Source organism: Benincasa hispida, chromosome 9, assembly GCF_027475165.1.
Source record: "Benincasa hispida cultivar pf3 chromosome 9, pf3_genome.v1.1, whole genome shotgun sequence".
In the NCBI taxonomy this organism is placed as follows: Eukaryota; Viridiplantae; Streptophyta; class Magnoliopsida; order Cucurbitales; family Cucurbitaceae; genus Benincasa; species Benincasa hispida.
This window is the reverse complement of record NC_143486.1, coordinates 3917508-3933194: the sequence shown is the minus strand read 5'-3', so window position 1 is coordinate 3933194 and position 15687 is coordinate 3917508. Positions and strand designations below refer to the sequence as shown.

At 34.8% G+C, this 15687-nt stretch overlaps 1 protein-coding gene across 6 annotated transcripts; it reads right to left on the bottom strand.

Annotated features, from left to right (window-relative positions):
• Positions 1 to 6606: 6606 nt before the first annotated feature.
• Positions 6607 to 10147, bottom strand: LOC120085461 (Nucleoside diphosphate kinase family protein). Of its 6 annotated transcripts, none has more exons than XM_039041438.2 (6): positions 9885 to 10147; positions 9528 to 9617; positions 8424 to 8648; positions 7774 to 7881; positions 7535 to 7641; positions 6607 to 7060 (listed from the first exon to the last, which is right to left on the bottom strand). In XM_039041438.2, the coding sequence occupies exons 1-6, from the start codon at positions 9893 to 9895 to the stop codon at positions 7029 to 7031; spliced, it is 573 nt and encodes a 190-aa protein (XP_038897366.1). In that variant the 5' UTR covers positions 9896 to 10147; the 3' UTR covers positions 6607 to 7028. The 6 variants fall into 6 exon arrangements, with proteins under 6 accessions (XP_038897366.1, XP_038897368.1, XP_090173297.1 ...); XM_039041440.2 differs by having other exon boundaries at positions 9532 to 9617; positions 9885 to 10136; XM_090317171.1 differs by having other exon boundaries at positions 9528 to 9770; positions 9885 to 10057.
• Positions 10148 to 15687: the final 5540 nt, after the last annotated feature.

The following is a 15687-nucleotide window of genomic DNA, read 5'->3' as shown; positions in this document are numbered from 1 at the left end:
GAAAAAAAAATTGCATTATTTCTACAAATATTTTTAACATACATTTTAAAGCTGTGTGAAAGAATGTTTTCATAACGACTACATACTTTTAAAATAAAGTATGTTGATGTGATTATTCTCTAAAAATTGAAATTTGTTTCTTTTGGATGTAACTTATTCCCACAGGGCCATATTCTTCTGTTTTTGTCACAACATGATGAAATTATTCCCCAAACTTCTCCCTATACCTACTTTATCACTCTCCACACAAACCTGGTTCCACATCAATCTTCCCTAAAGTGTACATGTTTTCCCAAAGTAAACGCTAGTAATTTTAATGCTTGTAGAAATTTGAGGAATCGATTTTTGTAATTAAAATAACAATATAATAATTTACATTCATTGAATCTGTTTCCAAAATTTAAAGAGTGAATACTAAGAGTGTTTAATTTAATTTTTTAAGTCTTTAATTTTAAAAACAAATTAATTTTTAAAAAATTGAAGTGCTACAAATCACTCAAAATAACTTTTAAAACACTTTCAAAATATATTTTAAATTTTGATTTTATCCAAAGTTTAAATAAAAGGATTCTTCCGAACATGTCCTAAAACAGGTTTTTTTTTTTAGAAAAATAACACTAAACTAATAATAAATACTAATTTTAAGATTTACTGTAGACGTGAATTTAGACCTTTGAAATATACCGACTAATTTGTTTTTTTTAAGTCCCAGAATATCAAAACTAAAAATGGTATTTAAACCAACAGCCGCTAATGGAATCTGATGGTTTACTAGTGATCATGTCGACACGTTGTTTATTCAGGACACATGTTCCAAAAGTTTATATAAACAAATCAATCGGCGGTATAAACCAATCACCTCCCACCATGAAGTGAAGGCATAAAGCTTCTTATAGTGCTTATACACAGCGCAATCCAAAAGCTTGCGAGGAAAATACTCAAGGATTGTTGCTAAATACGAAAGAAAATGAAAAAAAAAATCTTCGGTACTCAAAATCTGGCATGGTTCAGTTTTAAGAAACATGATATCCTTTTAGGTATATACTAGCAATACACAGCACCAATATGTCCAGGTACACACGACCCCTGAACTTACTCCTTAAGACATTATTTCCCTAATTTCATTCACAAATTATAAAGTTTGCAAATCAACTCTATTTCCTTTCAATTTTTTACAATGATTTGAATTTTTCTTAACACAAGAGCTGAATTTGTAGTCAAATTTCAAAAACTAAAATAAATTTCTAAAAATTCTAGTTTTTTTCTTCAAAATTTAGCTTGATTTTTTAAATTTTGATAAAAAGTAGATATTAAAGCAAAAATTTTAGAGATGGAATGAATGTTTTTAGGTTTAATTTTCGAAACCTAAAAACCAAAAACTAAATGGTTATCAAAATGAAAAAAAATAAATTTTTAACTAAATCTCTGTAGTCGATCTCAATCTAAAAGGATTGAAAAAATAATAATTTAACGAGTTTTCAAAAAGTACACTAATTTTGAAAAGGAAAACTTAGATGGGGTTATTTTTTGGCCATTTCCCCTATAAGCCTGTAGTAAGCCTGTAGTGAACTGTTTATAGATCTAGGAACTCCAATACTCGAAAATAGAAAGTGGGGTTCTCTTTCTCTATCCATTCCAACTATTCTACTAAAGAAAAATGAATTGCAGATAGCACACTAGTTATGTCATGTTTATTGTGATTGTCCATGTCCATATGGAAGTTAGTTGTATCTTCAACTTCGACCAACATTCTTCAAATTACTACAAATAACGTTACTGAGGAAGAAAGTCTTAATTTCTTATACATCCAAATTAGTGGTATTTTAATTCATTAAATTTAAGGTTAAATTACACGTTTAAATCACTAATTTATGCTAAAAGAACCGTATTAAACTTATTAGAAACTTTTAACATTTAGGGACTAAATAAATACAAATCTAAACATTTTAAAGACCTATAAAGGACTAAACTTATAATTTAACCTAAATTTAATGAACATCTAAATGGATGAAATTTAGAAGCATGTATACCCTAAATTCTCCTTTTACAAATTCAACAGACAATAGTAATAAACAGTGAAGTACAAGGGTAAAAAAAGAAAAGAGTCATAGAACACTAATAAAGGCTTTCAACTCAATCCTCATAATTCTTACAAGTTGCTCATAATGCTAGCCTAACTCAAGGGTTCCTTCATTCTCCACAAATTTTGATAAGTTGATGGATACCTCTATGGCTACAAAACCAAGCTCTACCATGATCCAGGTCAAGAGAGATTTTATTTAAGCTACTATTAGCTCTTTTGCACCATGGCACCCAAATACCATGAATTGACTTGACTAGATATAAGAATTCTAGCCCCTCAAGGCTCAAACAAAATTATTGCGGCATCGCCATGGCCTAGTAAATTGTTCTAATATCTGTCTTTAAGTACCTTTTCACTTGGACTCCGACTAATCTTTCTCTCACTTCTCAACTTGAACTTAATACAGGGGGGGCTTGATTTTGTATTATAGGGTCGACATCACAAATCCACTTTTGAACAATCCAAAAATTTGACGAACTTCTTACATCATTATTTCCAAACTTGTGACTCCAATATAAATTGACCAAATTCAAGCATCATACTATCAATCTTATCCGCAAGCATTTTGCTTGCAGGTCATATATCTGAAACTATTTGACTTGAATATTCTAGAGTTGAAGAAAATTTTCCAATTTCGACAATAAACCACTATCAAAGTCCCTAGAAACACCCAGCAAGTGGCAAGTCTGAAACCTCGTGGCCACGTCCCACGACAAAGTTAATCACATAATGAATAATAATCCGTAGCTTTATTCCTTCCTCGGAGCCTTTGCTCCTTCAAAGATGCCACAAACCAAGCCAGCTTTCGGATCTCTCCACGTTCTTTTCAACAGAATGAGAAACTAACATCCACCCTTTTGGATTCATTCCAGCCACAAGTTCTTACCTCTTAACACCATAAATTATTACCGTTGCCAATACCAATAATATCTTCTACTAACCAAGAGGCTTTGAAATTCTTCATCACTGTACTGATTAGTTTTTATATACTTTGTTTAAAACGTTCTGTCGTGTCGCTATAAGGGCGCAGAATACCCTCAGTGCTTTGTATTTCGTGCAGTTTTTTTTCAAAAATTTTAATTTACAATATCTAGCTAATTAAAGTTAAAACCACTATTTATTTAAGTCTCCAATGAAATTTCATAAACAGTCAAATAAATCTATAGAATGATAATTGATGTTTTATATGCTTTAATCAGTAATCTCATTAATAGATTAAAAGTTAGAATCCTGAGATTAAAAGTTTCAACTTTAATTTTAAGAGAGAAGGTTGAACTATCAATATATAGAATGATAATTGGTGTCTTATATACTGATTTAAATATTGATAATTGGAGATATAATTTAACATATGTTGGACTGATATATTAAAATGGATTCAAAATAACGGAAAGGGAAGCAAAAACTAGTGAAAATAATTGAGATGACGAACTCCGTGACCAAACTAGCAAAAAAAAAATATCCGAAGCTTAAATATCTTTACATCACAATCGTCACTAGGTTCGTCATTTTAGTCTAATGCCACAAAAGTTCCTCGAGATGCAGGGAAAAGGAAGAGGTGAAAAGGAAATCATAAAAGTGGTATAAAATATGAAGGGGGAAAGTCAGAAAAGAATCACTCCAACCAAGACATAGCTTATTTAAAAAGAAAGATAAGAAACCATGTGAGCGATGCATCTAGTAGATGTCTAGGGTTTAGAAACCCAAGCTGAAAAGAGAAACGATATGGCAAGACTTCCTAATTCTGGAAGGCAAATATTGCGGTTGGCAACCATAAACTAAGACTTGGTATTGCGTGGACTTGTATCATCCAATGGTTTGACTAGCTCGCTTTTCATTAAATCTGATCTTTTAATCAAATGGAAACTTCTAGCTATGATATCCACAAATATCACCTAAAAAATTGGGGCAAAAAGCATCCAAAAAATGCCCCTTGATGAAAACTGAAAGGGCGTCTTTGTATCACTAGTTCTATAACCTTTGATTTGCATCTACAAATGATGCCATAGCATAGGCCCATCACAGTTTACACACAGAAGATCAAATAATGGCACGGATAGGGTTCCAAAGGCCCATACTTTATGTACATTTTACTACCATATAATACATACGTAGGTCCATTACGATTGAGTGGGGCAAAATAGATAATTCCATGCCTCACTTTGAATTAGAAACCTACACCTGTACGCAAGTCATTTACGCAAGTAAAAGTCTTGAACAATATTTGGGTCCTTGAGTGGGTTCTGGAAATAGAAAAGCCATATGCTATGTTCAAATTAAAGGAAAACGTACATGTCAATTACCAATAATTTGTGCTCATTTTGGCACCCAAGTCCTAAGTTACATTTCTTGTAATTAAGATGGAATTTCTTACATCTTTTCTTTTTGTAAGGTTCCTCTTCTTCCCACATAGAAAAATAATCCAACAAGAACTTTCGAGAGATCGGATAATCTTTCCCAGTATTTATTATATATTCACTTTACGAAAAATTAACAATTTCAATGATTACAATGAAAAATGGAATAACAATCAAGAGGAAAGGAAAGATAAAACTAGCAACTCAGAACATTCGAGAGAGCTGAACAATTCTCCACAAGAAGCCTCAAGCTCCACCAAAATCTTCACACCTTTCTTCAAATCCCAAACCCCTCCTAAAACCCTTCAACAACATGGTCCCCCCTAAAATGCCAAGATACTTTTCGCGTGCCACTAACGGTCTATCGCTCCCTGAATTTCCACTCTTACCCTTCCTCTCATAAGTGTAAATAATTGGGAGCCTCACACTTTCTTTGTTATTTTCTCCTTCTTCTCAGATTTTACCTTCTGACAATCTCCCTTGCTCTTTGGTTTGTACTCTCCCTTACTCTTCGTATAATTTTTTGTAGAGAGAAATTTCATTGATGCATGCCCCCACTATCGGTGGATTACATGAAAGTTTATCGATAAGAAACTAAATGAGAAAGAGTAAGGACTGTTCAGAGCATTGAGTTGGTTCTAATAGTTTGTAGTTTGTTATAATCTATTGGATTATAATAGTATGTAAAGTTGAATAGTTTTATATTTGGGTGCAGACTATTTTAGTCTAGATTTAGGTAGTCTGTGTTTGGAGTGCAAACTATTTTAATCTGAGTAGAAAGTCTTTATTTGGAGTGCAAACTAATTTAGCCTGGGTAAAAAGTTTATGTTTCGGGTGCTGGGTTCAAAGTCTCTGTTTGAGACATAGATTATTGTTGTTCGAGTTTAGAGTTTATGTGTTTGGATTATAGATTATCAAACCAACCGCAGATGAAGAGAAGCAAGGTCAGCTCCTTGGCACCATAAATCATGTCAAAAGCTAGCATGACGACCATCACCAAGAACCCGATAAGTATCACAACAAACATATTAAGTGCAAAAAAAATCTCACATTGGTTAAAGTCCAAAGTGATCATGGGTACATAAGTGAGGGCAATGATCTTCATTGGTATGATGTCTTTTGGGTGATTCCAAAAACAAAATCATGAGGGTTTATCCCCAAAGTGAACAATATCATACCATTGTGGAGATAAGTGGAGGTTCTATTATCATTATCAATTGGTCAAAGTCATGGTTTAAACCTAGCTGTGTGGGTGAGATCCCCTTAGCGATTTCGAACAAAAGTAGTGAATCTTGTAGATGAATCCCTAGTTCGAACAAAAAGTGCATATAGAGGCAAGCAAGTGATAACTTTATCAAGCACATTGGTAGAGAACTAGATCTTTGTTCAAGGGGAGGAGATTAAGGTGTGTATAGGTGGTTTACACCAAGTGTATTCCATAAAAATTATTCATAATTATGCTCTATCTAGCTTGATATGGGCAAGCTTTCGTAGGCGATCGAGAGTGGACGAATAAGGGAAGATTCAAAGTGGTACTTTGTTCGAGGATGTTAGGTACAAATAAAGTCCCACATTGGTTAGGGAACAAACTAGTCATGGGTATATAAGTGAAGACAATTATCTCAATCGGTGTGAGGTTGGTGGTTCCAAAAATAAAGCTTGAAGATTTATCTCAAAGCGAATAATATCATATCATTGTTAAGATGGTGAAGGTGTCGTTGTCCTCATCATTATTGTTTTGCGAGGAACATACTGTTTAAAAAATTAGAGACGAATTAAAAGAAAGGTGCTTTTTAAAACATTGCTTATAAATCAGACAGATGGTTTCAAATAAATATTAAAAGAAAGGTGAGAGAGCAAGAAATGAAAACGGTAGAGAAAAACACACTCATCACTTGACGAATTTTAAATTCAAGGCATGTCCTAAGGAAGAAAATCATGAGGATCGATGATAACAGAACTTGGATTTTTCATATATTATCATTACTAACTAAAACAGGACCAATCACAGGTGAAGCACAAATATTGAAGTTTTCACTGATAGAAAAGCAGGTTTTCACAAAAAAATTAATTTGTAGGCCTACGTCTGTTATCAGGGCAAAAAGGAACAATCACAGGTGCGGCATGTCTAACTAAAACTATAAAAACAAATAGAGAACCTAAAACTTAATAAACTAAAGAAACCACCGGATCCTTCTTAGAATTCAAGGACACAATTATACAGCCTATAGAACAAATCTTGTCTAAATAAGATCGTAAGAAGCCACAGACCCTTCATCACCAACCAATGGTTTTATCTTCCTAATAGTAGCAAAACCGTCTTAAAGGTAACAAAAGATAATAAAACTGACAAACAGGTCATTAGAGAACAGGTTCTAAATTTCTAATACAGACACTGAGCATACATGTAACATCCACAAGTAGCACACAGATATACAGATGAGCGTGTGTACAATGTATCGGCTTGCCAACTTCTAGATGAAAATTGGGTCAGGGCTGGCAGCAATCCACTTTTGGAATTTGAGATTAATCAAAATAAAGAGTCCTGTATAAGACCTAGTCGTGTTTATACACGGACTGCTTAATGATTATAATTCATCATGTTTTCCAACCATTTCACCTGTTAAGAGTACAGTGACAGAAAAGAAAGTTCGCTTTTGAGGACCAAGAAACAGACGTGCCTTATGGGAGAAGAACTTAAGAAAAGTTACGTTTTGTCATTTTCTATAAGAAAAAAAATAAAAGTAAAAATAAGTATCTTTATAATCTAAACATATGCATTTTTTTGTGGTGAATGGCTGATAATCTAGCTTCTCGTTTGTTCTCCACCCCCACCCTCCTATCTAGATTTTACAACTTCTGATTCTAGGGGTACAACATTTATTTCAACATCAATCAATATGGAATCTCTACTTTCATTTATAAGATTATGATATTAACGGATAGCTATATGTTTTCCCATATAGATCAAAAGATGGTGTGAACATCATAAATGTGACAGTAAAAAATATTGCACTTGTAAAAAAAAACGAAAGTAGATCATGCACAAGCAAATAAAAGTATGCATTATATATAGAGAGGGAGTAAATTTTACCAGTTTCTTCTCCAAAGAAAAATGAGATCTCTCTTTGAGCTGATAGAAGAGAATCTGAACCATGAACACAATTTTTCTCTGAATCCAACCCACACATTGCCCTAATGCTGAAATCATGCAAGAGACCATTATTAAAACTCAGATTGAACAGGTAGCAAGTGCATGATCAGTACGGAATTCATGTCTCGAACTTCTGGAGGTAAAGTATACATAAAGACGAACAATAAAATTTTTATGACCTATTAGGATGCGTAGCCTTAGCTTTCACTGCATCTGTTGGCCCAATCAGAGCACGCCAATCCGCGATTGCATTCTGTTTCTCCAACACCATAATGCATACTGGACCACTGATAAGCAGTGTTAGACAAAGGAAGAACACCATTATGCAAGAACTAAAATGCACAATCGCACAATTCTAGAGAGATTTCATGGTTGTTTGAAACCTTTACATATGGCTACAAAAATCAGATTAGAAGTCCACCATGAATTAGTAGTCAAAGTCATTGCATGAATAGTCAAAGTAGTTTGAAACCTTTTCATGTCTAAGTTGCTAATGCTTTAACTGAAATTGCTAGAAAAGAAAGTAAGCTACATAGTCAAAATCATCGCATGAATTAGCTAAACCGTTATAGCACTTTCAAATTTTTGTTTGAGTGCATGCAGATGGCGGTGTGATGGCTGCATAAATTGCATAAGTGACAAGCTTATCCACCACTTACTAGCAAATTAATGCACAGGAAAGCAGCTCAGATGCAGGCATAAAAATGCAGGAACAAAGACACAAGAAGGTTCACATCAGCATTGATACACCAGTACCACGGAGCATATGAAATTATGCAAATGAGTATTTGCAGAGGAAACTTAGCAACATTTCAAAGATGACACATACCTTGTCATGTATTTGACCAGACTAAAAAAAAAGCTTTTTGACGAATGTTCAGCGTAAAAACGACTTGCTCTATCTTCATCCAATTCAACTATTCTTTCCTCCAAAATCCTGAACCCTGACCCCACAATGGCCCCTTTAATTCTATCGGTGAAGTTACCACGCAATCCATCTGGCTTTATCATAGCCAAAGTTCTCTCTATTTTCATACCTCCATTACTTGCAAACCTACAATCAGGGCAATGATATTTTAAAAATTATTTATCATGTAAAAGAGAAAAAGATCTGCATAAACATAAAAATAAGTCCCCATTGTAACGGTTTTGTTTTTAATTTTTTGCTTTTTAAATTTATATTTATTTCTTCACAATTTCTATAATAAATCAGTACTTTTAATAAATTCTTAAAAAAAAAAAATTTGAAAACAATTTTTCTATTTTTCAAAACTTGGCTAAGTTTTTTACAACCTTAGTAAAAGGTGGATGACAAAACCCATTGATAGGTGGAAGTAATGTTTATAAGCTTAATTTAAAAAACAAAATGTTATCAAACTAGCATGAGTAGACATGTTAGAGTAAGATAGACAGGTCAAAGTAAATTGATACAGTATAGTGTCACTCCAAATATCGCGATGTAAATATAGTTGATGAAAATAAGGAGATTCGGACGACGTAATTTTGATGCTCGTAACAAGAGTCTTCAAGAGAAGATAGCACAACCAAAACAAGAGACTAAGTGCTTAATGTCCTTGAATTTAGAAGTAATAATTAAATCTGTTCCGAAAACTGCTCAACAGAATCATCTATAGCTAACAGAAATTTCCAACCAGGATCTTTTTAATATCTTTTTCCTACTTTTTTTTTTTTTTAATTTCCATCATTAACAATTGGATATACGTCCGATTACCTAAATCATCTAACACGAATTCTATTTTAAGATACAAGAAAATGATGTCAGTATGTACCAAGTAAGCTTTTGTTTCTATCTCTAATCAAACGAAAACGATACGATTATCGATGCTGATGACAAATATTAGGTTCCTCTACACACACCTAATCAACCACACGATCAATTCAAAAGGAAACAAGACGCGATAGCGTTACTTACACACCAGAAGATGCGGTAGCGACAAGGAAGAAGAAAAGGAGAAACCGCGAACTGAGAGAAACCAAACGGATCGTCATTTCCTGAGCGAAACTGCAACAACAGTAATATCAGTCACAATCGCGTCAAGTTCGAAAAAATCACTTAGATTCAGAACTTCCGAGGCCGCCAGGGCGGAGAATAGCAGATAATTTAAGATTTCAACTAAACGAGATCGGGTATTCTCCAAAAACTCCACTGCAACACCTAGGCATACGACCCGTTTCAACAAATAATCAGTAATTTCAAGAACGAAAACTAATCCTGCAGTTTCCTAACCTTCGTTTCTTTATTTACTCCTTGACCGATTGAAACACGTACCTGCGATTCATGGAGTGGAGAATGAGAGAAGCCGCAACCGCAAGAAAGATGATAGGAACTCGAGCACTTGCTTAGTATAATGGCGGGAAAGTAGAAAGCTCTACAAAACGAGACCGGGAGAGAGATGAGGAATATCGCGGTAACTTGGAATTGGCGCGAAGCCTAAGGATTACAAGAAGAACGGACTCGATTTATCGAGTTAAAAGAGGACAGATGGAATGGGTTGGACTTTTGTTAGTCTTATGATCCAATGAGATATTCAGGCATATATTAATAATTATACTATCATTTTAAAAAATATCTATAGAATTCTTTTGCATTATGACAAAAGTCTCCATTACATATGATATGTTTTTTTTTTTGTTAATCCTAATGCCTTCAACAATATCTTATTATATCGTAATTAAACTTTGGACTCCTATATTATAGTCTGAGGAAACTGTGACTCAAATACCTCAACTAGTTTAGTTTATAACCAACTTTATCTTGTAACGGTCTGTTGGTATGTGTTATAAATACCACTGATCAGAAAACAAAGAAGTGTTTTACATAATTCCTATTTTTCTTTTAAACAAAACAAGTTGCATGCAATCTTCAAGTGAAAAGAATGTGAATCTTCTCGTGGACGTAGGCATATTGGCCGAACCACGTAATCATGTGTGTTTCTTCTTCTTTTTATCTTCTTCTTTCAATTGACATCAATCTTTCTACAAATCACAAAAATACAATCTTGTTGTCAAGTTGTATCGAATTTCAGAGTATCGAGTTGAATCGTGTACAGATTGTCTTCTATTGAGTAGCATCAAGTCAGAGGTTTTCGTCTTTGAGTTGCTTCGAGTAAAGATTAAAACTCATCGAGTAGAGTCGAGTATCGATCAGCACTCATCGTGTTCTATCGAGCAAGAACATAAACTCGTCGAGAATAGAAGGAAATTTCCATTGAATATCGAGCATAAACTAATGGGGTATCGAGTATCTAGCATCGAGGATTTGACAGAGCCTTTCTCAACCATTTCTTCACCATCTCTGTGTTGATCTTGAGTAATTGGACCTAGAAAAGATTGAATTACTCAACAATTTCTGGTATCAGAGCATTTGAGATCAACATTCTTGGAGTATTAAGATACTCAAGGAAACCATTCTCGATATTCTTTCAGGCCAGTTATGGTTTTTGTTAGATTTGAGATAGAAAAGTTCGATGGAAAAGGTGATTTTGGTCTTGAAAGCTATTCTTAGACAACAGAGAGCTCATAAAATCCTTTTAAACCAGCCACTTTGCCACCTACATTAATAGCTCAAGAGAGGGAAGATATGGAACTTTAGTTCTTAATCTTAGTGATAGCATCTTGAGACAGGTGATCGATCAAGACACTGCCTACGAAATGTGGGTCAAGTTGGAAGGTCTCTATGCAACTAAGGATCTCCCCAACAAGATGTGCTTAAGGAAAAAATTCTTCACTTTTAAGATGGATTATGCTAAACCACTATCAGACAATCTAGATGAGTTTAAAAGGATAGTTTCTGAGTTTAAGAGCCTTGGTGAAAAGATTGACGATGAGAATGAAGCCTTTGTCTTGTTGAACTCTCTACCCAAAGCCTATAAGGAGGTAAAGAGTGCCTTAAAATATGGTAGAGAGTCAGTTACCACTGATGCCATTATTTCAGCATTGAGAACTAGAGAGTTGGAGCTTTAGTCAGTCAAAAAGAACCAGCCTAGTGCAAAAGGGCTATTTGTCAAGGGCAAGAACCAGCAAAATCAGTCTTAAGGGACTAAAAATCAGTATGGTGAAGAGCATAAACCTAAAACCATATCGAAATGTAATTACTGCAAGAAGAAAGGATGCTCAATGAGGGATTGCTAGCTTAAAATGGAAAAATTAGGAAAAAGAGAAGGATCATAAAGGAAAACAGCCAGAAGCTTCAATGGTTGAAGGGACCTACTTCTATTCTAATGCCTTAACCTCTACTAGAAACAAAACCAACCAAATGAGTCCTATTGGGAAGCATGATTGGGAACTTGACTCTGGCTGTACCTATCATGTGACACCCTTTAGACCTTAGTTAATACCTACAGGGATGTGGATGAAGAATCTATGTATATGGGGAACAATGAAGCCTATAAAATCAAAGGGGTTGGTTCAGTATCCTTAAAGCTAAAAGATGGATTAATCAAGTTTCTCATAAATGTGAGACATGTACCTTTACTCAAGAGAAATTTGATATCTCTGGGTATGCTCGACTCCATTAGGTATGAGTGTAGAGGAAAGGATGAAATCCTAGAGGTGATTAAGGATTCTAAGGTAGTGTTGGTTGGTAAAAAGGTCAATGATCACTATATAGTAAGAGGAGTATAGATGATGACTAGTGCCTACATTGTTTCAACAGCAAGCTTAATAGAGGCAGACTTGTGGCACAAAAGACTATCCCATATTAGTGAAAAAGGGATGCAAGCACTGTCTAAACAAGGCATACTACCTAAAGGGATCAGTGAGCATCTTTTCTTATGTAAACACTGTATTATAGGGAAAGCAACCAGATAAAGCTTCACAAAATCTTAGCATACCACCCAAGAAACATTGGATTACGTTCATTCTGACCTATGAGGACCATCTCCTATACCAAGCCTTAGTGGCTCAAGGTATTTTCTAATCGTTATAGATGACTTTTCTAGGAATAGCTGGATATACTTTCTTAAAACTAAGAACCAAGTTTTTGGGAAGTGTAAAGAATGGAAAGCTATGATAGAAACACAAACGTCTAAAAGGTTAAAATACTTTAGAACCGACAATGGACTTGAGTTTTGCAATAAAGGCTTGACAAATACCGTAGTGAGAACGGTATAACTAGGCATAGAACTGTGAGGTATACACCTCGACAAAATGGGGATACATAAAGGTTAAATAGAAATATAATGGAAAGGGTAAGATGTTTGCTTTCTGGTGCTATCCTAAGTGAAAACTATTGAGCATAAGCTACAGCCTACACAGTGTATACCTTGAATAGGTTCCCTCACACATCTCTAGAGTTGTTTACCCCTAAGGAGAAGTGGATTAATCATCCTCCTCATCTAGACAACCTTAGGGTTTTTGGGTCTGTAGGGTTTGTTCACCAAAATAAGGGAAAGTTGAAAGCTAGAGCAGTTAAGTGCATGTTTGTAGGCTTCACAGAGGGTGTTAAATGGTATAAAATGTGGCATCTGGTAGAGAGGAAGTTCATAATTAGCAAAGACATCACCTTTAGAGAAGGGGATGTCGGGATTGGTGTCCTAATTCTCCCAGAGTCTCATAGTTTGTAAACTTTGTACACATTGTTATTAATAAATTAAGAGTTATTTTATTTGCATTTACTCATATCCAATAAACAAAGAACCATGATTATTTTATGTAAACTCAAGCATGTATATGAGATATACAAGTGGATCATGCCTTAAGTAATAACCTAAATGGTCTGTAGTATATGGATTAATGAGGGATACCTTATCCTGGTGACACTACAGATACGACCCGCTTTGTAGAGGTTTGCAAGTGTTGTGAACTACTACAGATGGTCTGATCTTGATCATTCATGTGGAGACAAGCGAGCGAGGGTGTCCTATACAAAGAGTTTGTATAAGTCTGGACCACAAGATTATTAGTCTCTTTATATAATGTCGTTGATAATTGAGACTTACATCTCACTAAAACGACCATAGGTGACATGACCTTAATCCTGAGTGTTTTAGAAACTTCTGCTAGGGCGGTCCTTTGATTAGTATGGGTGAGAGTGGCCAGATTGCCAACTCAACAAGCCTACCTTTTTGGGGATTTATCTGATTGGGGAGCTGGGAACTCAGTTACACAAGACAAAATTCACTCATTCCCCAAAGTAGGGGTAAATAGACAGATTGCTTTCTTAAGAGCTAATTTTGGGTCTTGAACATAGTGGCCACATACTCTCTTTGGAAGAGAGGACCCAGTCATGGTAGGACTATGACTTATTGTTCATTAGAGGAATCAGTGGTACTTAAGAAGCTAGATGTAACTACAGGGAAAAAACGGTAAATTGGCCCAACTGTACTTATGATCGATATGTGAAGAGTTGTCACACTCGGTTAATATGGACACAAAAATATACCTGTAGTGAGAAAAGTGCAGTTGTCGATCTTTAATGGAGTGCCAAATAGTTAACGGATGGTGAATCCCGTGACTAAAGAGTTTAGTCAATTATTCACGTACCGTTGGAGCTTCAAGCTACAAGTCCATGAGGTCCACTTTGTAGCTCAATGGGTTCAAGTTGAGAATCGGTTCTTGGGGTTAGTTTGAATTGTTCAAATTAACAAGAGGAAATTTAGTTATATATGATATAATTGGTGTGATGTATAAGATACATCAAGTGGAGGAATTAATGTGAATATGGTTTACATTAAGTACCATAAAATAAGAAAAGGACTATGGCTTGTATATTTCATGAGATGAAATATTAAAACTTTAGGTTATAAATATAATATGATAAGTAGGTTATCATATTTATTTATAATATATTAATTATATGATAATTAATTCTTTTTCTCTAATAACTAATTGAGTGGGAGGATATTGGTGGTTTTATGGTAACCTTGAGATAAAAGGAAATTGGTTTTCCTGAAATTAGAAGTTACTTCATTCGGAAAGTTACTCATGGATAAGCTATCAAGTGAAAGAGTTTCATTAAGCGATAGCATTGAGAGACTACACGATCAGCTAAGCGATCACTTACCTTTGACTATACGATAGTCATTCAGCTGATCGTTGTTACACGGTCTAGTGGCTTGGTCTATACAATAGGTTGTCGTTGACTGAATGATCGAGCACATCGTCTATCCGTTAGACTGTGTTCTTATCTCCCACTTGCTCAATCGTAGACCTCCAGTCTTTTCCCCAAGCCAATATCATACAGAGCCCACAACTCCTGGATTCTCACATCGAGAATACCAAGATAACCATTGTGGTGGTGTCTTCTGTTCGCTTGCTATCGTGAGATGCTTTAGGAGTGTATAAAGTAAAACAGATTGGAAGGATAAAGTCTAAGTGATGCGTTCTGCCTTGATGCGTTTAAATGAATGCAACGCGTTGGGGCGTTAGTATTATGCATAAAAGGCATACAACTCCTTATAATAACGTTCAAATTTTCCTAGATTAAACCCAAGTATAAATCTAATCTAGGTCCCTGGCAAGTCCAGGGTCGATCACAGGGATTCAGTTTCACTAACACAGATTATGTGTTGTACTTGCAGTAGGAGGTTTTCCCTAAATAAATGTGAAAGATGTATTATTTACACTGACATGCTATGCCTGTGCAAGACAATACAAAAGAGTTGAGTGGAAAATGAAGGATCATGTAAAAATGGAATTTAAGTAGGTGGACGTGCTGGTTAAAGATAATTGCACACAACTGATGTAATGTGGATGAAATGGGATGGGTTGCTTATCTTTCTGTTCATGCATTAGACATCATTCAACACTTCTCAATGCGAATAACATACGAGCCTATCTCTAGGGTGCATGTGTCTAACTTAGAATGCAAGAAACACCAGTAAGTTTATCTCTAGTTGTACTAGGCGTTCTACTTAATGCGGCTTAGCTATTCTTTTGAACAACTAAGTAAAAAAGCTTTCACCAAGTTGTCAAGTTGGTTTAGGCGTTGGAATAGAATTATGCATGAAGTACTAATGCTTTCAACAGAAGATAAACAATAGCAAAAGTGATGATCAAATATATGAATTTTATAAAGGATCAATGAGTCTTTACAAAGAACTGTATTCAATCAAAATGAAATGAAAATGATA